Source organism: Siphateles boraxobius, unplaced genomic scaffold (genome assembly GCF_051911475.1).
Source record: "Siphateles boraxobius isolate OS27281-9 unplaced genomic scaffold, OSU_SipBor_1 68, whole genome shotgun sequence".
In the NCBI taxonomy this organism is placed as follows: domain Eukaryota; kingdom Metazoa; phylum Chordata; class Actinopteri; order Cypriniformes; family Leuciscidae; genus Siphateles; species Siphateles boraxobius.
In genome coordinates this window covers 686,952-713,503 of record NW_027509195.1, presented here as the reverse complement: position 1 = coordinate 713,503, position 26,552 = coordinate 686,952, and the positions used below count along the sequence as shown (strand labels likewise).

The 26,552-nt window shown below is 37.0% G+C and overlaps 1 protein-coding gene across 1 annotated transcript in view; it reads left to right on the top strand.

Annotated features, from left to right (window-relative positions):
• The window catches only part of adcy6a (adenylate cyclase 6a), a 62,638-nt gene that overhangs the window by 4,300 nt on the left and 31,786 nt on the right, over positions 1–26,552 (top strand). The window contains exons 2-3 of the mRNA XM_077213966.1: positions 2,245–2,456; positions 3,551–4,493. Coding sequence (XP_077070081.1) covers positions 3,552–4,493 — 942 coding nt within the window. The 5' untranslated portion in view covers positions 2,245–2,456; position 3,551. The remainder of the gene's footprint in view (positions 1–2,244; positions 2,457–3,550; positions 4,494–26,552) is intronic.

Sequence of the window (26,552 nt, the reverse complement as noted above, 5' to 3'; positions counted from 1 at the left end):
ATTTGGTGCACACAAGGATAAAGAGTACCCCTTGTCTACAATTTAATATACCGTTGGATCTTTAAAGGGATAGTTCACCCAAAAATGAAAATTCTGTCAGTATTTATTCACCCTCATGTTGTTCCAACCCCGTAACACCTTCGTTCATCTTCGGAACACGAATTATAATATTTTTGATGAAACCTGAGAGTTGGATCACTCCTCTATAGGCTTCTTGAGGGATTGAACTTGTAGGCACCGAAAAGTTATTAAAGACATTGGTAAAATAGTCCAAGTAACTACAGTGGCTCAATCTTAAGTTTATCAAACAACGAGAATACTTTTTGTGCACAAAAAAAAAAAAAAATATCGTATTTATTTCAACTATTCATGTCCTTCTCTGTGGGCCTCGAGTCAGTTCACTACTGTAACAGCGTAGAGCTTCTGTTGTTGTACGTCACACACATCACCCACATGACCAGTGTCAGCCAATAGTGAGGCTACGTGTGACGTAGCTCTACGCTATTACACTAAGTTAGCTGACTAGACGCCAACAGAGAAGGAAATGTATAGTTTAAATAAAGTCGTTATTTTTGTTTGTTTTTGCGCACAAAAAGTATTCTCGTCGCTTGATAAACTTAAGATTGAGCCACTGTAGTCACTTGGACTATTTTAACGATGTCTTTAATAACTTTTCGAGGCCGGCAAGTTTCAATCCTTTTGAAGCCTATGGAGGAGTGATCCAGCTCTCAGATTTCATCAAAAATATCTTAATTCGTGTTCCGAAGATGAACGAAGGTCTTACAGGGTTGGAACAACATGAGGGTGAGTAAATACTGACAGAATTTTCATTTTTGGGTGAACTAACCCTTTAATGTTGGGGGCATATTTTTCTACTGGAGGTCCTGGACATCTCGTTCCAATACATGGCAAAATGGATTCTATCAAATATCAACAGATAAAAAATCAAAACCTGACAGCTTCTCCTAGAAATCTTGTAATGGGGCGTGGTTGGATCTTCCATCAGGACAACGATCCAAAACAAACATCAAAATCAACACAAAAATGTGTTACGGAGCACAAAAAAAAAGCTTCTGCCATGACAGTCCCAGTTCCCTGACCTGATGAGAGGAGTGAACTGAAGAGAAGAAGCACCAACATGGATCTGGGAATCTGAAGGATCTGGAGAGATTCTGTATGGAGGAATGGTCTCTGATCTCTTGTCGGGTGTTCTCCAAACTCATCAGGCATTATAGGAGAAAACTCAGAGCTGTTATCTTGGCAAAAGAAGATGGCAAATAGTATTTAATAAAAGGGTGCCAATAATTGTGGCCAATGTGTTTCGGAGAAAAACATTTATTTCATAATGTGATTCCCCCCTCCCCCCCCCCTGCTAAGCAACTTTTGTTGAAAGTTGAAGCAGTCAGCGGTATTGGATCTGACAGCATCTGCATCACAAACCTTAAGTAAGTGTTTTCAAACACTTACTCGCGTCCAATAACAAGTGGGCGGTGATACTGTTTTCAATGCAATGATGTTAGCCAATCATTACAGTGGGCGTTTACTGACAAGCCTTAAAGGAGCCGCTCCTGAACTGATCATTTCAGACAGAGGGTCAGAATGAAGGTTGAAAATAATAATTTTCCCACATATATTTGTTTGTTTGTTTGTGTGCAAAAACTTTATTAACATTATAAGCGAATCTAAAGGAACATATTAAAATAATAAAAATATCCATTTCATGATCCCTTTTAAAGAAATATGTTATTTTAGCATAATGCCTCATCATTCCAGCCTTGCGACCCACAGCCTTGCTAGAAAAGCGTTGAAAGCTCAAATTATCTTAAATGTGAAACTTGCATCTAATGTTACAGTTTCTGAGCCTTCTTAACTGGTTTACTTAGGCATATTGTTATTAATCATTGGTGATAAGGAAGTGAAGTGTATATAGATTTAAGAGCTGCCAGTCATTGATTAGAAAAACAGTGACAGTTTAGGGAAATGAACCTGGTGCTTTCCATATTTGTTGCGATTGTTTTATTGCTTAGTTTAGGTGCAGTGCAATTTCAACCTGTTAAATAGTGTTCCTATATAGTGGAATAGTGGGAATTTTAGACAATGTGAAAGCATGTGTTATGATAACCTTCTACTACTAATTAAACTAAATGCATTTGTATGTCTTAATTCAACAGTGAAATTGTCCAGATTCTTTAAATGTATTTTATCGATCTCAAATTGTTTCTATTGATGGTTTATCGTCAACAGATCTAGATGTTATGAAGATACAGTTGAACGGTGTCAGTAAAAGATCTCCAGATCCATCAGGCCAGTCTACAGTAACTGAACGCCACTGGATTCACTGATAGCCATCACTCACTTGTCTGAACTCCACATTTTTGCTTTCACTCATCCACTGCTCTAAATGAGTGTCTCGGACAGCAAGATCAGGGCTGGGTCGCACACCAGAACCCACACAGGTAAAGAGATCCACAAAACCTCAATACAAAAACGCAAATTCTGATTCTTCTCTGATGAGCATGTTTTTAATAACTCAATTAAAATTAATTTTGATATTTTTTCCTGATAATGAAGAAGAAAAGCCTTATTACAATATTGAAATTCATGAATAGATTTGGTAGTTATTTGGTAGTTTGACATAATATTTTAATGGTAACCCTTTACAATAAGGTCTCTAATATATATATATATATATATATATATATATATATATATATATATATATATATATATGTATATTTTAACCTATGTTAAAGGAATAGTTCTGTCATTTACTCACCCTCAAGTTGTTTCAAACCTGAAACCTGAAGTTTCTTTCTTCTGCTGAACACAACAAAATACATTTTGAAGAATAACCAAACAGTTGATGGATCCCATTGACTTCCATGGTATTTTTCTTCCTATTATGGAAGTCAATGGGGTCCATCAACTGTAATTACCAACATTCTTCAAAATATCTTCCTTTGTGTTCAGCAGAAGAAAGAAATTTAAATTTTTAAGTGAACTATTCCTTTAATGTTACTTAAACATTTTCGTATTCATGTTATTTCTCAGTGTATCAACTAATGTTAACAGATACGACTTTTGATTTTAAAAATGTATTAGCAAATTATGATATTAACATTTTCAAAGATTAATAATATGCTGTAGAAGTATTGCACATTGTTAGTTTGTGTTGAGCTTATGTTAACAAATGAAACCTTATTGTAAAGTGTTACCTGTTTTATTATTTTTTATAAAAAAAGGCTTCACTGCTTATTAAAAAAAAATCTGTCATATGGTATAATTTTTTTGAAAATAATGATCAAGATTAATTTTAAAGGATGGGAAGTTTTTTATTTCTCTTTACTTATTGGCTACGCCACTTGACATTTCTTGTAAATTGTAAAAACGTTTTTCAAAACCATATTAAACCTACATGAGTAAATTTCTAAAGACCTGGCACAAGACCTGGTCCTTTAAACGTTTTTTTTTTTTGTCTGACCCACATAAGCATGGTACAATGCCATAATACTCTGTCTCTGACTTAGATTTTCCTCATGCCTCCCTACAGAATGTCCTGGATCAACGGCTTCCTAGTGGCCAGAGTGGATGATCGTAAGACCGTGTGGGGCGAGCGCAATGGCAAGAAGTCCAAGCGCAAGGTTGGCTCCTCTCTCTGCAACCCACGCTACATGAGCTGCCTGCGGGACGTGGAAGCCATGGAGCCTCCTCCCCAGCCGCCCCACTCTCAGGCCACCCGCTCTGGAGGAGGAGGAGGAGGAGGAGGAGGAGGGACGGGCGGGGGCAACTTCGGCATGCGCTGCGGATGGCAGGAAGACCACTACGGGAAAGTTGGGGGTGGGGGGGAGGGGATGGGGCTGAAATCTGTGGACCTGGGTTTCGAGGACGGCGAGGTCAAGGGGAGGAAAGGTGGCGGCTCGGGTTGCGACGGCTCCAGCGACGACACGGCCAGCGGGACGGGGTCAGTGACGGCGGCCGACTGCTGGCAGCGGGTGGTGCGCGTGTTCCAATCCAAGAAGTTCCAGTCGCGCAAACTGGAGCGCCTCTACCAGCGTTACTTTTTTAGGCTTAATCAGAGCTCCCTCACAATGCTGATGGGCGTCCTGGTGATCGTCTGTGGGGTCATGCTCACCTTCCACTGCATCCACGGGCCGCCCGACGTGGTCTACGCCTCCGTGCTCTCCGTGGCGATGGCCCTCTTCTTGGCGCTGATGGTGGTGTGCAACCGAAACGGGTTCCACCAGGACTACATGTGGATGGTCAGCTACCTTGTGATTGGAGTGTTAATTGTGGTGCAGGTGTTCGGGGTACTGATGGTCGCCCCCCGCAGCGCCTCGGAGGGGATCTGGTGGTCCGTCTTCTTCATCTACATCATCTACACACTGCTGCCCGTGCGGATGAGGGCGGCAGTGCTCAGCGGAGGAGTGCTGTCCTCCATACACCTCCTCACCACGTGGAGGATCAATCAGGAGGATGAGTTCCTCTGGAAACAGGTGGGTCCTGCTCTGTAGTCATCCATTTCAATTCCAACTAAGCTTCATATTTGATTTTGATCTATTCCTTCATTATATTTGAGTGTATTTGACTTGAGTTAGGAATTGAGAATGGTCCCATTTAAAAAAAATAATGCCCCATTTAAATTAATCCAATTTAAAACCAATTGCTAGAGCTATAAAAACGCAGATGCTTTGGACGTTGCATCTTGCTCTGTTTTTGAGCTCCCCATAAATGTGCCTTTTCAAGTGAAAAATATTTGAAAGAAAATAGACCTGCTGCATTCTTTTCCATTTTTTTGCTTTCAAGAAAACATATTATGAAAAAGCCCCATAAGAAATGTTAATTGTTTAGGGCTTTCAGTTAGGGGGTCAATGACATAATCTTTTTAGTAATTTATTTAAAAATGCATGAAAATGCAATTCATAGATGGAGTGACTTTCTGAAATTTCTGAATGATATGATATCAGGAAGAAGCTTTGTTAAAAGAATGAAAGGAAAAGGTTTTCTTTTCAAGTACTTTGGCATAATCTATTATTATTATTACTTTTCAAATCTAAGTCATGTGCAACAATCAGAATCTTGCAGACAAAAAACAAAACAGGAAAGGATATCATAGAGAGAACCCCTGTAGACCCTCGTGACCCTGTGTGTCAAGTTCAATAAGTCTCAAATCAGATAAATGGAGGATGATCTTTATATGACAAGGCTCAGGTTTCGAAATCTAATGCAGTGCATGCAATGCAGTGCAGTGCACATCCCCATCTCCAAAAACCTAATGATATTTATGAATGATTAATTCTTGATAGTTGTGAAAAAAATTTGAACTAGAATAATATTTAAAGTAAATATCATTAATATATATAATAAATAATAATAGTATATTTAAAAAAAAATTCTTGACAATGGTATAAAAACCCATAAAAAAAACAAAAAGAACTTAGACTTGGTGTGTGTGTTTTAATCTAGATTTTTTCCCCTTTTCTTTATCATGGAAATTCTTTCTTGTCATTGACCCTAAGACTGATTAGTTGACCACTAGTTCAGGCAGCTAGTAGCTTTTGGAAATATGTGGTTATGCAATATGTAAGGATATGCATATCCTTAATCGGAATCAGAACTATTAAATTTTGTCTGCGTCTGAAATCGCAAACTCTCTTGAGTACTGTAGGTATTTATTTTAATAACTACATGACCACTAAAAAAATACGTTCTTTGAATTATGAATATGTCGTATGAATGTAATGTAATGACGTACTACATTCGCCATTTTGTCATTATCATGTGAACTACCAGCGTCAGTTCCCAGACAGCAACATAGTGTCGGCCCAGATCCGGCCCACATCTGGGCCAACACTATGTTGCTGTCTGGGTTGCATCGTTTCACCTCCGTTCACAAATCCTCTCCCGTGGCCTCACGAGATAGCAAAGTGCCCATCGTATGCACACTTCAGAATCTCGCTGGAAGCAGTAGGTCATCCAGGTACTTTCTGCCTGCTCTTTTATGAGTACTGTCTGTGAATTCGGACGTACTTCTTTTGTCACATACTGTTTTTCGCCTACTATATAGTAAGGAAGTATGTGATTTCGGATGCAGCCTTTGTCAATCAACACACATTAAATAATTCCCATCCCTAATGATGCCTGTTCTAATGCCTGTGCTAATCCCCAGAGGAATATGGTTTTGCGGCAGTATGTTGCAAACTTGAGAGATTTTGATACAGAACAAATATACAGTACATATACACAGTACATATTTCATTATAAACAATATTTGTTTACACATACACAGCACTTCCATTTTATCTATGTTTAATGAGGTTTGACTACTTCCACCTGTCCATAATTATATTTCTGTTCTCAAATCTGTATTTACTGCCTTTTTTCTGGAAAGTGTTTAACATTAAAGCCATGATATATTGTACAGTGTCAATAATGCAAACACTCCGAATTGAATTCCACCATGGTAATCAGTCACCTGATCATATGTGCACTTCCACCCACAGCGCTGACATTAGCACGATTGAAGGCACCTCTATGGACATTTCTCTTCCTTTAGAGTTGGTGGCATTGAATCCCAGAATCTGTTAGTCACAGTTACTATTTGGCTTTTCATGCATGCATATTAAATGCAATCTAAAACAGAAAATAAACGTTGCAGACAGTGCTGCTTTGAATACCCTGTTGTTTTTGTCTGCTAATAAGGATTTCTTGTCAGTGTGTTGTGATAATTCTGTTAATGGACTGCATTCGGACTGCATTTAATAGGTAACCTGTTGGTGAGGTAGCCATTCTTTTAGAGAATCGATTCTGTCAAACATCATGTTAACACACTTTCCTAGTAAATGTCTTCTGCTTTCACGGTATTGACTCAACTTAGTTGACAATCTGTGTATGATTGATGTATGTACAGACCAGGGATGTTTCCCAAAAGCATTGTAAGCCTAAGTAAATCATAGAGATTTTTGGTGCCAATGGTTTCTACAATCTATTTGGCTTTTGATGCTTATGGGAAACCAACGTAGCCCAGGATGGCTGATGATGACCCATATAACGTGGATGATAGCACATGAGATGTACGTAAAATTGCTGAAATTAAACACTATTTCCCTACAATTTGTACTCATGATGTACTCAAATATTAATATCTGGCAAAAACACATGCTTATCAACAGATGCTGGTCTCAAAATTGATAATCTTGGCAATTATATTAGCCTGTCATTTGGCTAAACCATTAATGAATTCACAATTCTTTTTTTTTTTTTTTTTTTTACACATTCTCACTGTGTGGCAATTTTCCTATAGCTCAGAAATTGTGCACTGCAAACACCAAGCTCATGGGTTTCAGTAGTTTAAATAATGGAAAAGCAGCATGGTGGAAATGTTAGCATTTTACCCCTTGAAATACCTTTTTATATTAACCAATTCAATTCAATTCAATTCAAATTTATTTGTATAGCGCTTTTCACAATACACATTGTCTCAAAGCAGCTTTACAGAAAGTGCATTTCGGAAATGTACATAGAAAAATACAGTTAGTTAATCATGTATTAATTTATGGCATAACATATCGCCGGCTTTGAGTCGTCTCTTCACAGGCGTCGAGTCGTCTCTTCACAGGCGTTGGGGCATCTAAAGTCTCCGTGAGAGGCTGGATACAAACTGGAGCTGACGAACGCTATTTAGATAACAGCAGAAAGGCAGATGGGAAATAATTAGCATAGCTGATGTTCATAATGTTAATGCATTCAAACTGATTCAGCAGTAGTATTAAAGGTTAAGCATTAAGTGAATGCTTGGTTAAAGAGATGCGTCTTTAATCTAGTTTTAAACTGGGACAGCGAGTCTGAGTCTCGGACAATATCAGGAAGGCTAACCAGTCAGAAAAGCTCTTTGCTTATGATTCATGCAACATGAATCACATTTTTTGAATTGCTGGCATCTGTGTGGCTGAGATGTCTTTGGAGGTGGGGTTTTAGAGAGAGGGCGTGTTGTTGAAATAAGCAAAATGGTGGAATTTAGCGAACCAGTTCACAGCTAAACCTGATCAAATTTGATCCGAATAGGCATTTGGTGCTTTTGTCTGTGATGTATTTGTTAATATTAGCATGTTAGCATCATCTGTATCGCGTGTGTATTGGTAGCATGTTTGAAAGCGCTGTGCCAGGCTTTGGCTGTGCTATCTGTGGCCGCAGTGTGTTGTTGTGAGTCAAGCCAAGGACCTCGGGGGTAGGATGAAGGTCAGGCAGTGTGGTTGAATGAGCCGCCCCGGCAGAGCAGATCCTTTTCTCTCCTCGCGCTCCTCTCATGAAAATATCAGCATCATGTTAAGCACTGTCACCCAGGCCTCTGTGCTCCTACACAAGGAACGCTTTGTACTTTTCTCCCGGTGTGTGTGTGTGTGTGTGTGTGTGTGTGTGTGTGTGTGTGTGTGTGTGTGTGTGAGGAGTTTTTGGGGACATGAGGAGGTTGTGGGTGTGTATAAAAGGAGGGAGGGTGAGGTCTTGACCTTAGGGTCACTGTACGACCATAGCGCACTGTGAAACTGTTTACTTCTACTGTACAAAGTAGTGGGAGAGAATTGGAACAGGAGGTCATTTCATTATAAACAATCAGGAAGACAAAGCAGAATGCTTGGACCCATTAATGCAGGAAGGAATGCTTGCTTAGAAACACATTTCCATCCTTTAATTAAAGGACTGTTTTGCCGGTTAGCAGATCTCTGTGAGGATTCCTTTGCATAGTGGAAGACTGTATATTATATCTAGCTGGATTATTTGCGTTAGTCACCAATGTTTGCAGTACGCCTGTGCCTTTTTATCGTTAGCCTTAACATTTGATTAAGTCAACACATATTAAAATGACTCTCCTTCCTTTTCCAGAGATAAAACTATGTATATCTTGTCAAGTTGTCCTTGGGATATTAGTATTGAGACATTGAGCAGAGACCTCCGTTGTTAAGAGAGAATCATTGAATGTTAAAAGAATATTCTGGTTCAGCTCAATTGATTTACACAGGGAAAAAAAATTGAAACTCTTCCCTGCATTTCTAAAAACAAACAAACTGTGTTGACAATTAAGAAATTACAATAGAAGTCTATGGGGTAATAATAATGGAGTGAGTCATTTTTGTACACAAGCTCTTTTGTTTGTTTTTCTGAGTCGGAATTATTTTCTGTGCTAGTCGATGGAGCTTAAATTTTGTTTTGATCTACTATATTCCTTCAAGGTTTTGATATGCATTGCCCTTATCAAAGTCGCAGTTGGTTATGTTCTTTTTTTTTAAGCCATCAAGATTTTGATTAGTTGTCTATGCAATGTTTAGACTCCATGGGAACCAAAAACGTTTTTCTTTTTCATTTTTCACAGGGGACAAACGCATGAAAATACAAGATGAACTTTGGTAGGGAGATTAGATGAGGAGTATCTCTCTCTTATCATTTTCAAAGACATAGTTCGCCCAATGAAAATTCTGTCATCGTTTATTCACCTTGATATTGTTTCAAAGTGACGTTCTGTGGAAAATAAATTGAGATATTTAACTGAAAGTCCAGGATGCTCTTTTTCATTTAACAAAAATATGTCTGTCAAGCTTTAAAAAAGCACAAATACTGTGTAGGTCCATCAAATTGTAGTTAATCTTCCAAGCCGTAATAGTCTTCCAAAGCTATAAAATAGTTTTGTGCGATGAACAAGCCAAAGCTGTTATTATGAGGATTATGCTTAGTGGTGCTTGTAAATTCTTAGATGTTTTATTATTATTGCAAAACGTATATATATTTTCCTACACACCATCATACAAAATTGCAACTTTGTGAAATACTTGTGTTTTCTTGTAAGATCGGGTTGGATGTTTAGCTGATTTATATTTATATTTGGATATTATGATGAAATAAAGAGGTTCTTGTTAAATCTGGCCTATAAAAGTTATGTAACATTTAGACACAAAAAATAAAAGAAATGTGTTTCAAGCTTTTATGGCTCATATTGAATAATTTAGAGAGAACATGAAGCTCACATCAAGGATGATAAATGTCAACATTTTATTCAGAGGCCCAAACTGAGAAAAATTTGCAATTTAGTGCAGTTTTTTTTTTATAGGGTCAAAAAGTAAGCTTTTATAACAGTATAATACTTTAATAAAATCCATATAAATATCAGTTGTTACTCAAAATCTCCCAATAATACTGTATGTCTTCGTAAGATGATATTTAAATGCTTAGTTTTATGATTAAAGCTGTAGTTTTTATTGGGGTTGGCAAAACATGATTGAGTGATGAACAAATAAACGCTCCTCAAAAGCCTGATAGGACATATTTAATACTCATATTTTAACATGGTTTTCATGATTTTATGCTCAGTCCAGTAAATTTTCATCTTGGAATAACAATATAACAGATATTCTTACATTTACTTTATAAAAACCAGTAAAGATTTACCATCAAAAAGATACACGTATCACGACCTGAAGGGGGATGTTTTTACATTTATACTAAAATGCCCTTTACTTGCTAAAAAGTATGAGCTATTAATCAGTAATAGTAAAGTTTTGATCATGTTGATAATTTAGAGCCCTTAGGAACTCATAAATTAAATGTGATACAGTGGGCTTTATAGGATTAATAAATATTAACAAAAAAATGTTTTTTAGATCAAATTTGCATGCATAAAATAGACAATACAGCAATCTTTCCAACTATAACAATACAGTGAAAATCAATCAAAATGACTTATGAGAATGACTTTAAAAATGACTTAAAATAACTAAATTAGGAAAGAAAATGACCCACTTAGATCTCAAAATAAGTCCCTTTATTTTTTCAGATATGAGCTACGAAGTATTCAAATAGACAATGATAACTTCCCAATAACAAATCTGTCATGTACATCTGAGACTACCACCTTGTTTTTCATAAATATTTTCAATGTGACCTTTGTTGTCAGTCAATTTCTTTAGGAAGAGCAAGCACTCATGACACATACACTTATCTCTAATAGGCTGAAGTGGATCTGAGTGTAGATTTCTCAGAAAGCTGCAGTGTTATACGGGCCAATTTATCCTGCCGTGTGGACACTGCATCCAGGCATTTCCCCTTTCCTCTGTGACTCATTAAACCAGCACACCATCCCTGCTGGTTCTGCTGCTGGAGCATTTGTGTGTTTCTGCCTTCAATAATCTGTGATCTGAGACATACCGTCTGTTTGTAGCCGTCCCAGCGGTTAAAACTGACCACAAGAATTACAGCTGTGTGTTGTTAATGCCGCACCATAGAAAGATCCTATTTATAGAACAATTCATACAGTCGTAAATCTATTTTTAAGCTTTGCACATGCATCCACTCTTTCTCTCTCTTACAGATTAATTGTAGAACATTGATGTGGAAGGGGTGTTTAGGCTGATGACTCAGAAATCTAGTTTCAAGTCTTATATTAGTGTGTATGTTTTTAGATAATCGCGCACAATTTCATGTCTTGTATTTTTGTTTTGTTTTGTCTATATGTAATTTGCATGCATGCGTGTTGATGCCAGCAACACAATGCTTTGGAGTGTGTGTGAGCTTGAGTGCATTAGTCTTATTGTTTAAAGGGATGTTCACCCAATATAAAAATCCTGTCATTATTTATGCATTCATAAATGAATGAAATTCATTCAATGAACAAATCATTATTTTCAGTTAATCGTTTGATCTGGTTCACATTTCAATTAGCATGATTCATTGATGAAATGGACTGATCCAGTTTTTCAGTTCTGCAACATGATTGACACGAGAGTGAGTAAATAATGACAGAATTCCCATTTAGGGAGAACTTTTTGAGAACTTGGGAGAAAAAATAGTTTCAACTTAAAGTAGGTGTTCGTGCTGCCTTAATTTTTAAGTTTAGTCAACTCAAATATCCAAGTTGTCATTATGCACAACTTCACATTTGTTGAGTTAAAAATTTAAGGTAGCACAAACACTTTCTTTAAGTAAAAACTATATTTTTTACAGTGTTATTCCAGTAACATTAATAGAACATTGTTAAAAGTTATCTGGTCTTTAAAAATGTTCTCAAAACATTGTTTATAACTGACACATGGAGTGTTTGTCTGCATTTGTTTTAGTGGGATGTTCATCTACTGTATTTAAACATTGCTACAGTACTTACTACCTGTTTCTGAATGTTCAGAGTAGCTACACTTTAAAAATAATAGTCCCGTAATGTTTTAAAGATTATAAAATGGAACGTTCCCTGAAAGTATTCTCTAACGTTTGACAAACATTTGTTTTTACATTTTAAAAACTGTACGTTTTTAACGTTCAAGAACATTTAGAAATAACGTTTTCGTAACTTAATGGAAATGTTAGCAAAATGTTAGTAGAAAATATTTTTCTTCTGATCCACCCAGTTTTTAATATTGTAACAAACACAGATATTAGCTTTTCAAATTGATACATAATGGTGATATTGTACAAAATCCATGAATTTGAAACAGCGCTGGATGACTTAAAATACTTATTACTTAGGGTGCTTTCACATCTGTAGTCCGGTTCATTTGGTCCGGACTAAGGGAGAAAAATTATACTTTCTATCATTTTCAGGCGTTTTGCTTCCTTTTCACACCACACTAATTGCTCTGTTCTGAATCAGATGATGAGTTGATGAAACAAACCAAAATGTAGTCACGTGACAACATCCACATCACTCGTTGGCCAGAGGTCACTTTGATTGATCAGAATTAACGTGCGGGAAAATTCCAGAGCTTCCGGAATTAAACAAAGAGGAGGAATATCCGGCAGACAGCTTTTTACTATGGAGAGACGACTGCATGGGCTAATTGTATCCCTGGTCATAGTGTATTATATAGTTTGTCTACACCACTTTAGGCAAACAATAACACTTGAGAATGAAGCGAGGATGCGACTTGAAAATGTTTTAATGCATTGCACGCGGCGAAGGAGTATCGCAAGTCACTTCAGGAGGAGGCGTGCATTAATGTTGCTAAACAGTGACATGCTCTTCATCCCAAAAAAATGCCAATGATCCATCAGTTAATGTTGTTCCAAACTTTCAACAAACATTAGTCCACTTTGGCAGCTGGTTTAGTCCAAAAATGCGCAGTTCTTTGGCAGTTGGGTATGTTCGAGGTCGGATCACGTGCTCACCACAAACGAACCGCTCCAGAGTTCTCTTGAAAGCGAGACCACCTCGGCACGCTTGTTTGGTCCGGTTTTGGTGCGCTCCCGAGTGTGATTGCTGCTTTCACACCTGCCCAAACGAACTGCACCAAGGGGGAAAACGAACTCTAGTGCGATTCAACAGAAGTAAATGAGGCAGGTGTGAAAGCACCCCTAGACTCAGATTCCCTTTCTTGCTAGGTAGCAAATCGGGCAACATGGCTTTCCAGAATTTCCGGTCCTGGGTGAGGGTCTCGACATCGTTTCATGCAATGTTTAATGTCTTTAAATCCTGAATTCTTAAAGGTTCTTCGCTAAGTTAGCACCTAGAGGTTTCCACCTCATTGCAATCTTTGGGATCCTATGGTTCTTCATCCGAAAGATGTGGCTGGCCAGTTTGGGTCTTCTAAGAGCAACGATGTTATGGAGGGTACATGTGTCACTCCTTTGAAGTACTTCATCATTGGTGGTATGATCATAGACATTCAATGCTTATTGAATTCAATAGACGGACATTCAAGATACGGCGGAGGCAGCGTTGATGTAAGATGTTAAGCCTTCTATTTATGCTAGCTGATGCCTCCCATGTCTCGCTGGCGTAGATGGCCGTTGGAATCAAAATGGCGGAGAAGAGCTGAAGGTTGTTCATCTTTAAGGATATCTTTGGCGAGGACCAGATGGTATTCATCCTCTGGAAGACGGCTGCCGCTTCCCAATACTGCATTTAACATCCATCTCTGCATCGCCGTTTTGTGCGAGGACACTGCCCAGGTTGGTAAAGTTGTCCACCTCCTCAAGCAGTTGTTCCAATTGCTATCCCTTGCTAGCTTCTGTATGATTGGTCGTTGCATTTTGCAGCTTCACCTCATCTTCCTCCAGTAGGTTGATGTTGTAGACAAAATCCAGGTCGCCGAATCGGTCATGTCCCGACCACCGGATGCCGACTCCAATACACCCTCCAGCTTGTCGCATGATGTAGTCAAGGGAAGCAGGCAAGAGCAGCGGAGACAAAATGCACCCTTGTCTAACGCCGGTGACGATCTCAAAGAAGTCTGTATGGCCACTGTCAGTTTTTACGCAGCAACTCGACTGCAGAGACAAGTTCTTAAGGCGAGACACTACAGGTGAATAGGGTAATTTTTTAACTAGCAGATATCACCATGAAACTTTGCCAGTTGATTACCTACATTAAGATGAGAAAAAAATGCATTACAAGTTTTCTGTAATTTAATGTTTAAATATGCAAATGAGACATTATCTAATTAAATATGCGCTAATCTGCATATATTTAAAAAAACGAAATCTGAGTATTGGATAAAGCCAGGTTCAAAATTATTTTTTCATTGTGTTCACATATTAGATTGGAAAAAAATTACAGAGGGATTTATGGATATCTGCTTTTGTTATCCTGTAAATCAGAATATACTGCCAATAGCCTTAAAAAAATGATTTTCAACATGTATTTTGGAATAAAATGTTATATAAATCAGGCTAGGAATAATATATTTACAAATCCCTCTGTAAATGTCTTCATAATATAACTAGGTACAAGACTGGAAAGTTTGGTGTATATAGGTGCTACTGAACTGGAGATTTCGGACTTGGAGTATGAGAGAAAAGTCATTTTGAGAGAACGGGCTTTAAAGATTTTGCATCAGCCAATGAGATTGCGCATTTAGAGTAAAATCCCCCCTTTTACTTTCGTGATTGGTTGCTGATAAAAAGGAAATGACCATATTTGGATCCGGCAGTCTTGTTCAGGAGAGAGAGAGCTTTCTAACGGTGTGTGTGATGACAGGGTGCAGATTGCGATCGCGGAGCAGCGGGAGGATTTATAACGACAACTTTTGATGAATTTATGAGAAATCTACAGACGCAAACAGACAAAGTGTAGTAAAATAAAGACCCAAATGTGTATTTCGGACTTTTTTTCACCACAAGTCTGAAAGAAGACATGTTATTGAAGACAAATATCCCAATATCCCTGCCGTGTCTCGCCTTAAAGATGTTAATTAAGACTATTGGCACAACATAAGATCGCAGGATTTGCCAGAGAGACTCTCAATAAATGCTGTCGAATGCTTTCTTAAAGTGGATGAAGGTGATAGCCAGTGGTTTCCGATACTCAACGCATTGTTCAATTATTTTGCGGAGGACTAAGATTTCCTCACTACAAGATCTTCCAGCACTGAATCCAGCTTGTTCCTCTCTCAGGTGTTGGTCAAGGGTACTCCGTAAATGCTGGAGTAGGACCATGCAAAATGCCTTCCCGGGACACTGAGAGGAGGGTGATACCTCGCCAGTTTGTGCATTCGGAGATGTTACCTTTCTTTGGGATCTTGACTATCGCTCCTCTTCACCAGTCTTCTGGGACTTCTCCATGTCGCCAGCACTTGTTGAATAGCACTGTCAGAATTTCTGCTATTATTTGGCCACCATGTTTAAGGATCTCTGCTGGTATGTCCAGAACCTCTTCTATGGTGATCGCGCCAGTGTTCACTGGAAGCTCCTCTTGAGCCATATCGGCATCAAAGTCATAGGTGGTAGTCGGGTTTGGTTGATTGAGTGTGTCCCAGAAGTGCTCAACCCATTTTTTTGTTCTGTTCTTCTTGTACTGTTAGAAGTCTCCCAGTTTTATCTTCAATTGGAACGTTGGTGTTTATCCATGTTCCAGTCAAATCAATGGAGGGTCTTCGTGCCGTTTCGTCTGCCACTTGTGCTTCATCGCCTTTCAGTTCGAACCATTCTTTCTTATCCATCTGGCATCTTAGTCCAGAGTTCTTCCACATTTTTTGCCTCTTCTAGTATGCAGAAAACGGTTACGTAGTTCCAAACTAAAAGTGCTTGTGATGGTTGAGTCCTTGAGTTTCTCCATTGCATACACAATGAAAAGAAGCAGTCAAGCAACAGGAGTCGCGTTTGTTCACATTGGTAAACAGTTTCGGTAGTAAAAAAAGTAAAATAAGTCACTACGCAAAATTGTGCACACTAAAGAAAAAAGTTTTAGCAGCAGATATGTCCTGTTGGGGCATCTGTGCCTTTGTTCATAAGTAGGGTTTGTGCTTTTCAGCAATAGTTTGCATCCCTACTTTACTGACAAAAGAAGGACAGGGAAAAATATTTAATCTATGAAAAGATCAAAGAAAAACATTTGCAAAGTGTGTATTTTTCTACTTGGTACTTTGCACTTTTTTTTAAAGAAAATGTTTATTTACTATTTATTTATTTCCATGATCTTAAGAATGAAAGTGTTTAGGCCTACTTGCATTATTATGCTGTTATATTATGATTATATATTCAGTGGCATAAAATGGTTTTAAAATGACAATAATATTGTTCATCGCAATTATTTCTGGGACAATATGTTGTACAACTAAACAAAGTTATCATGCCAGGCCTAGATCTCGTTGAAATATAATACAAATTCTACCATTTGTCCTGGTTCCATCAACTTCATGACGTTTGCATTTGAGTTGGTTTACTTGGGGAACTTCCTTTCTAGTATTTCACTGTGACAGAGTTTCCTTCAGGACTATGTCATGAATACACTCTGGCTGAAGACTAGTGAGGTGGATCTTATATCTAAATCTGATCAGTGTGACATTGATATACAGGGCACATTTTCAGCAATAAAATGGGTGTAAATTTCCCATACTTACAATCGAAAGTGTGATGCAAGCCAAATCTAAAGACCAGAATATCATCTTTCTTTAGAAAATGTTAAGAATAATCTTCTATTTCCAATTGAAGTTGAGCGGTTGACTTTTGTCAAATGTGTTATTGTAAAGATCAGTGGCATTACTGCAGTGCCACAGTGGACAATGCCATTTGAAAACATGGTCATGATCCTGTTAGATCTGAATTTTATTATATTTTAATAAATGTTTTAGAGATTGTGCTTACTGTATTTGTTTATTTTAGTTTTTTCTTTTTTTCGGTTTGTTATCTGGGGTGTATTCCAGAAATCTAGGTTTAACTTACCATCACATATATGAATTTACTTTGCGACCATTAAAAATGATGTTCTACTGTATAAAGTATGAATATGGGTAATATGAATTAAATTTAGATGTACTACATTCGCCATGTTGCATGTTGTGTTGCTTCCCCTCCATAAATCCTCTCCTGTGCCCTCCTGGGATAGTGAAGTGTCCATCGGATGCATTTTATATTTATATTTAATAATTTATATTATACAAAAAATGTCCAGTAACAAAAAAGACAACTTTTTAATTGCATATCAATGTTATGTGAGATTGGTTTTAAAATTTGTGAGGTAATATAAAAGAAAAATTGGTCCATGTTATATAGACCTTATTCATAGCAGCGTCATGACAGTTATCAAAGCGAGGCTGTGAGGGATAAACTTACCGTGTTTTTAATGGCATCTGCTATAAAAAGCTGTATAAAGCTCCTAGATCACTTATAATTTTGGAGTTTTTCCTCTACTGACATTTCTTGTAAAGAAGTTTGGTCAGCAGAACAATCCATAAACACATTAAATAACAGTACAACCCACTGAAGAGATGTATGTCTATCCCTCACAGCCTCGCTTTCATTCCTGCTAAAAATCAAGATGGCGCTGCTGTGAAATAGGCCTATTAATGCTTTATAATATAAATTATATAAATTTATAAAGTAATATTATGCATGATCTGTGCCGTCACGCCCACAGGAGCGCCTCATCAAAAGGATATGTGTCCGGTGAATATCTCTCAAACTGCGTATCTAGAGTAAACTATCCCAGGAACATGAGCTCTGGAGCAGGTTATGTTCAGAGAGGAAGTTGCGATGGCTACTTGCATACCCTGAAAGTTACTTACATTTTTGGAAGGGAAAGTTGAGGTTATCCATTTACTTATCCATAAACTTACCTGGGTATGTTGCATAACCTGCTTTCAGTAATAACCCCCCGGGTATCATAAATCATAAATATTTGCATGCTATGCACAGGGTCTGTACTATGTAGTGCAGAAATTGTTGTATTGCAGTATGTAGCTATGCAGTACAAGTGTTTTTAATTTTAATTTAATTTAATTTTTTAATTTATTATTTATTATTAATTTATATTTTTTTAAAAGTCAAGTTAGAACAAGGAAACGGCGATAATGAAATAGAGGAAATTTAAAAACAAAACAAAGAAAGACCAAACTGAAGAGTGAGTGAGTGAGTGAGCTCATGTTTGATCACCTGCCACTATTTTACTTCCTGTGGGAATAGTCATACTTCTCTTTCTTGCTCTTAATTTCATTGTCTTTCATTATTTTTGCTCTTTCCATCCATCTTCTGAATCTATGAGCTGGTGTCTTCTCTCTGAAAGTAATTAGCACACAAGATACACAAGGCCCAAACAAACATGGTCACATGTACACAATAGAATCTCCTGTTTCCTGCAGCCAACACCCTCCCTGAGGGCTCTGCGCTTCGAAACACAACAGACATCAGCTGTGTGTGTGCCTGCGTGTGTGTGTTTGTGTGTGTGTGTGTGTGTTTGTGTGTGTGTGTGTATGCCTGCGTGTGTGTGTGTGTGTGTGTGTGTGTGTGTGTGTGCACGAGCGAGCAAAACTGAATTACATTTCTCAATTCAGACCTTTTATTAATTACAATCATGTTAGAAGTTTAAATGAATTATGTGGAAATGTTTTCCACAATGCACTGACCACAGCGCTCAAAAATGCCTTCTTGTATTCTCTGGGGAACAATTGCTAGTTTGTTGCCTTTTCTCAGTCTTTATGTTTTCAATTTGCTTTTTTTGAGTTCATATTTGCTAGATGGTGTCATGTTTGGTTGGTGTGGATTATATTTATATGTATAAAAAGTAAAAATGTTGTTATTAACTAAAACTATTAAAAAATAATAATTTGTTAATTGAAATGAAGATAAACATTTTTTTATATAAAATTAAATGTATAAAATGAACTTATAACATTATAAATGTTTTTAAATGAGAAATAACTGAAATAAGTTTGTTGAAATAACTGAAACTAAAGTTAAGTAGAAATGTTATTAAAAGATTACTAACAAAATGACAAAAGCTCAAAATAATATGACTGAAACTTAAAATTAATTGAAAATAAAAATAAAAGCTAATTAAAACAATTAATACTATAATAGTATATCACTAAAAAACATTATTTTTATTATTTACACAATTATTTATACATATACAATAAAAACTAAATAAAACTGCAAAATATGCTGTTTTTTGCTTTTGTTTGGTTAGCTGATTTATTGTTTTGATTGCTATAGAATATTTGATTCTATGATAAATTACTGCTAATATTTCTAAACACTCCAGAGTATAATGTTTACTATTTAAAAAAATATTATGAGAAACAACACATTAATAAATGATAACCATTTCAAACAGTAGTACGCAACATCTGGTCATGTGACCTAATCAAATGATGAACTGCACCAAATGTATCTGGTCATCTAGGCTTCATAATTCGTACAGTATTTGCATACTCTGCACAGTGTCCATACTATATAGCGTAGAAATAGTAGTATTGCAGTAAGTAGCTATGCAGCACTAGAAGGGGATGCTGGGAAGTGTAGTCTGCACTTACAGTATGAATTGTCTGTTGTGTGTTTTAAAAGCATTACAATCTACCTATGGCAGAACACGAGGAAATAACTCAACTTCTGAGTAAAATTACTCAAGGTGAAACCCTCACTCTGTCCTCTTTCAGTTATTTTGGTCAACATTTTTACCACACAGGCTTATCTGTTGACCAGCAGGCCGGGGTTTCTCTGACTGTGCGCTTTGCTATCATGGAAGTTGTTTTATTTTGTGCCATATGCAGGATAAGAGATTCCCGAGATCCTACTGGGCATGCTTGCTCTAGCTGTCCGTGTGCTCTTTTATTAAGTCAAGTTAAAATGACTTTTTAACTACAACACAGCACTTAGTTGGCTGTAAGCTCTACATAAACTAATGTATGTTATGTTTATTCTAAAGTTATTTCTAATATAATATTTGAAAATTTGTTTTGTCTTAATTATTTTAGACTAAGTAGTATAGATTTTAATATAAGTCAATTGTCAGATATTGGCCATAACATGAAAAAAATAATTATTGGCTTATCAGGACGTAAAAAATTTTTTTGCAATATTTTTTTTGGGTTAGTTATTGGCCATAACATTAAAATTAGCAGCTTATTGAATATGTATGCGGATACTTGACAATTTATATTTTAATTATTTTTACAAAATTATATTTGTATTTGCCAGCCATTTATCAGTATAGACTATAACATGGAAATTCAATTGTTTTATTTTTTTATAGTTTAGATTTTTTTTATTGCCTGTTTTTTAGGCAGTATTGGTCTATTGCTAATAACATGAAAATAATTATCAGCTTGTGGTGAAATAAATATATATATATTTTTTAGTAAGTTAGTCCCCATTTGTGATACAGCTGTGATACAGCCCCAGACAGCTCAGTCTGTTGTGATTGGTTTACCGTGTACAGCGCTCACGTCGAAAACAAAAACGCCCATTGGCATAACAACGTCAGCTCTGCCTGTCCTGAGGCTTCCTACACCGTAAACTAAACACAGTAACGAACAATTACGTTGATTTTACCATTTCAATACGAGCGCGAGTCCGATGATGAAACATTGGAAGAACTAGTTATTCAACCCGAACCTTCATCGCAAGGACGACTCGAGCAGGACGTTTCTCAGTGATAAACTCTTCAGTTTGAGGGACATTATGAGATGTTGCAACTATAATTCCTCACCATCAGCATTAACAAGTGCATGTCCATCAACAAACTGATTATTTTATTTGTACTTTATTTATTTACCAAGTATTTTTCTAATTTATTGTGGTGAAGATGTGGAAACTGTATCAATAACAGTGCATTAGCCGAGCTCTAGCGTGAATGACTGATGAAACATAAACGTTGGTAAAACAAATCTTGCTCCATGCTTAATCTTTCCTCAAAGTAGTGAGAACGACAGACAATCTGCATTAATAGACACAGTTTTAGGGAACTGGCCCACAACTGATTAGCAGAAATATTTCAGTAAGACAGTAATAATGTGAGTTAGCCAGAAGCAGGAGACCTACACAATATAAAACTCATAATTAAGGATTTTGAACACCATCTTTCAAGAGCAAGCGGTTTGTGAATCCTGCATTGAACTCTGAGATTTGAGAAGCAGTCGTCAGTAAAATAAAGGGAACACAGCAAAAGTTTAGGATTACACTGCTGTGGTATTGTGGTAGATGAATCTTATCCACTGATTCTTCACATGCTCGTCCTTGGGCAGTGGAAAAAACTGGCTTTGCCTTCACATTGTATGTAGAGCACAGCGTCTTCTGGACATGATGCTGTCCAGTTTCCACAGGAATCAGCTGCAGTGTTTGAGGTTCAAGTTTTCCCTGGTGTTTGCGAGCGCAATAAGTGGGCAGGCAATATTCTAATGATAAATCCTTTATAATTTAAATGTAACCTATGCTTTGTTTCATCCATTGTGAAAGAAAGCCTCAAACAATAATGCTGGGTGTATTGTGTGTGTTTAATTGTGTATCTGATGAAACAAAGGTTTAATCATTGTGGCCAAGCTCGTTAGGCTGTATATGAAATATGAGGGTGGGACGGTGGGAATCGTTCTCTCGCACGCTCTCGCAGAAGAATAAAGAATATATGAATGGTGCACATTGTTGTTGCTCATGTTTTTGAGGGGGTGGAGGTTTGGGTGAGTGAGTTGGGGATTTTGTTTGAATGAAGACAAAGCATGTGGTTCACGGAAACTGCATTATCCATGAGGGATTAAAGATGGCATCCTGAATCCATCTGACCATCATTTATATGTGTTAGTCTTAGAAGAAGATGGCAAAGTAACAGTAGATACCAAAGGTGGACAAAGGAAAAATATTACAGAACTTAAACCAATGTTCTGGTTGCAATGAAATTAAATCCCTATCAATAAAATGTCAGCTCATTCACATTGCTCTTTTCCATACAATGTAAGCAGTACGAATCCAATTCGATTCGAAAACACTAAACTTAATACAATTCTTAATACAAATACAATTCACATATTCGTGTACATGTGTTTCAAGCAAAACTCCTTTCACTTTCACTTTTTTACTTTGATAACACATGTAAAAAGAAAGCTGCCATAAGAGCTTTTTAGCAAATATTTAGTAAATATTCTGTATTCTGCACTAAACCGTTTGTAAGATGAAAGACAAAAATAAAATAGGCACATAAGTAAGAGGTTAAACGTATGTAAATATATGCATCACGGCAATGCGCATGACCATAGAAGTACCATGAAAGCCCCCAAAGTTTTCGAAAAATGGTCCATATGACCATAAATAAGGCTTATAAAGCCATACGATAGCATTGTCAATAAGGCTGCAACCATGTCTTGAACAACGGGCAATTTTTGCTATTAGAAAATAAATAAGAACAGTAAAAGAACTGTAATGTATTCTAAAGTAATCAATTTGATTTTTTTGCAAATAAAATTTTAATTTTAAAATATATAGACATCTTAATCACATGCCTAAAGTGTCGAGAATGTTTCTTGTCTTGTCACTTATTGATGAATTACATGAATTACGTAAATTATAGTCTAATATTTTTAATTCAGAGTGCCAAAATTTGACAAAAGCAAAGTTTGCATCACTAGATATTATTGTCATTTAACATTTCTATCATAAAACCGTTGTCAAATATTAAATATTTTTCTTAACCTGCTCTTTCACTGTTAAAAAAGAAGTTTTGCTCTGTAAATCATGATAGTCTGTGAACAGTAAAGTCTTTTTCTTGATTTGATTGGTCATCTCAATAATGTTGACAGACCAGCCTAAAAATTTAACTTTAAAAACTTCAATGGAGTGCATCAAAACAGCATCGAGAATATCAAAAACCTGAGGGACAATTTGGCCATTTCTAATTATTGGGGGGACCTGTCCGTCCCTCTCTGGGCCCTATCATACATTTGGTGCAATGCAGCGCCAGGCGCGATGCAAGTGTTCTTTGCTAGTTTCAGCCTGACGCAGTTATCATTTTCACGTCCTGCGCCACGTTGTTTAAATAGCAAATGCATTTGCACCCATCTGTTCACCCATAGGTGTTAACTGGTAAGAGGTTGAATTTCTGCATAAAAGTAAAAAAATAAATTCCTTTTCACCTCTAGTCCCTTTTTGATGCTAGTAGTGAGAGTATATTTTCTGTTGAATTAGAACCTTAAAGGCCTTTTTTTAGTTAACTTGGTTAGCTAAAGGCTATCATACAATCTGTTTTTTGTGTATCTATGTACATGTCTAATATGTACACTTATTGTTACCTCCCATAAGAGTGTGCGCTGGATGTCTTTACCCCTTGAAGGCTTGACTTAGATGTGTGTCAGTTATTTCCCTTATCTTGCTGAACATTTAGATGATAAGAGACTAGTTGTGGTGGTGTCATTGCTTAGTTCTGTATGACTCTGACAGATAAGATGAAATACAGGGACTGACTTACTCTCCTACTGCAACACTGCTCCGGCCCAGGGTATGACAATAGACACAAAAGTTTATACATTAAACATCCAGATGCTTCTTCAGAGTAATTGACTGAAACAGGAAGCATCTCAGACACAGTGTCCTATCAGTCATTGCCCTAAGAGGAAATTACTTATACATGCTTTTGCAACTTTCCCATCTTCAATGTTTTTTTTTTTAATGGTACAATTACATTTTCTTTGAGAATGTTTTTATATGCAATACTGTTCAAGGCTTTGGGGTCAGTGAGATTTTTTGAAAGGAATGTTTATTGGTTTTGAAAAGTATCTTTTGCTCACTAAGTCTGCATTGATTTTATCAAAAAGGAAAATTACATTATTAATTTATTTTTTTAGGTGCCTTTCAAGGACCCCTTACAAGGAAATGATCACTTAAAACATAAAATAAAAGAAGGCCATCAGTTTGGCCTAAAAACACAAAAGCCCTCAGTGCAAGCTTAAAAACATAAACAAAAAAAATTACATTGATAGTCACCGGAAGGCCTGTCTAAAATATTCGTTTTGACACGAGACTTAAAAAAAAGAAAGTGTCTCAATTTTGGAAATCCTGCGGAAGATGAGGGGCAGCATAGCCGAAAGCTTGAGATCACATCCCAGACACCAACATAGTGTCGGCCTAGATCCGGGGCACATCTGGTACATGTGGATTTAACGCGTACCGGATGTGGCTCGGATCTGTCATACGCATGCGTGGAAGAACGTGAGTGAATACAGAAGATGATCTAAGAGTGTGGGTGGGAGTGGTAAGAAGGTAAGACAGGAGCCAGTGCAGTTGTTGGATCGCAGGAGAAATGTGTTCAATGGAAGTAGTTCTGGAATAACTGAAGTTTATGTAAAAGCTTGAGAAAAAAGACCATAAAGAAGCATTACAGTAAGCAATGTGTAATGTGACTGGGTGCAGCCACGTCGAGAGGGCTGGACAAAGACGGTAAATGGTATATGGGCTTGAATTTCGGTGTGGGATTGCGCAAATTGCATAATTTTACTCATTCCCGCAGATTTTGTGATCACACCCAAAGTGCGCACACATAAAGCAGTCTCTAAATACTAAATTGAATTCTTTTTCACAGCTTATTGCGCTTTAACAGTCAAATACACACAAAATAATGTAAAAATGCCATTCTTGGTGAGTATTTATGTAAACATGGTCAGTTGTTTTAAGTTGATGTGAAAGTTCAAAGCGATGCATTGGAAATATATCCATATTTAAAACTTTATAAAGTAAAATAACTAGCTTAAAGCAGTATGAATTTCCTCGATTAGGCAGTGTGTTGGTTTATGGGTCAATGAAAAATAACATTCTACAATAAATGAAATGAAAATCTAGTTTAAAGTGCCACGTTTTTAGAAATGTATTTTTTTATTCATGTTAGTTTTGAAAAACTTTTATACCATTTTCAATAAATGTCACAATGTCATGTGGTGCAAATGAGGGCACTTTCTAACCTCTTCGCACAATCTCTTGTCTATGTAGGCCTCCATTGTTGCTGTAGCTTGCATGCGTTCACTATGATATAATTAACTGTTTTATGGTTTACATGCATGCATCACCTGACTCAGATTTGGCGAACAAATATATTTTAATTCAGAAATTCAATTTTCTGATATTCTGTATGTACTAAACACATTTTTGAATAAATCAATAGATCCAGACTTATTTTCTCAGATCATGGCCTCATGCACTCCAGCAAATAAAATTTCAGATGAATTCATGAAGCATGTAGACTTGGTTAAGACTGTTGGTTTGAACACGTTTCTCGATTGAGAAGAACTTATTGTGTTGTTATCTGTGACATTGATACTCTGATGAAAACAGCGAGCCGTTGCCAGTTAGCAAACTGCATTTCCATGCAATGCTTGTTCCATAAAAATATTCTCAGCAATGCACATGTGCTTCATTTGACAGCTTTTTTCTGTCCAAGATCTGCCCACTTAAACAGGAAGAGCCCATCTGACCAGCATGTACCAGCCACAATTTTTTTTTCTTTTATGTGGCATTTGGTGGCAGGTAAATCTGAAATGGATGAATCCACAATAGTATCCCTTTAAAAGTGCAGGTACAAACCTGCCAATCTGATTGGAGCTTGATATTTTGGCAAGTGCTTGATATTTTTGTTTGCAATAATCATCAGGTGGTCACAGAATAGACTTTGGGCTGCTACTAGCTCATATCCAACTTGACAATGGGCTCTTAGGTCATGCGAGTCTTTGGAAGGACGTTGTGGAATTTGGGCTAGAGTCGATGAAAGAAAGCCAAAGTCGTGACGGCTCGTGGACAGCTTGCCATCCTCACGCCCTTATTAGAAGATCAATTTTGCAGTTTTATGGAAAAGCTGGGTTTCTCAGTATCCCTCGGCCAGCTTTGAAGGTTGAATTACTGCAGCAGAAGGTCTCGAAGGCATTAGCTCAGTGTTAAATATTCTCGCTGCTCGACTGCTATGCCACAGAGGTAGCACATAATCACTGACCTCTCATGTGTTTAGAAAATCACAGTTCATGTGGACATAGACAATAGCTCGGTTAAAACCCGGTCTGTTGCCTTACATCAGTACACTGTTAAAGAGGCATTGTTGAGAAAACCTTACAAATTTGACCAAACCTGATGTGTTCAGATTAACATCACTATTATTACCTACATTTTGTGTGGTCAGTTTGAATTTGTTCATTCACTAAATGCTTCGTTCAGCAAATAAATTCATCAAGGCAACTAGCTACAGATTTTCTTGTGCAACAAATTTTCGTTTAGTTATACATTTTTTATAGAACACTTAATATGTGAAGTGAACTATAAATTTTGAAGGCACAATCTCCTTGCAAAGCAAAGAAGTCTGGGATACAGTTCTAGGATCTTGTACATAAACCTCAACACTATCA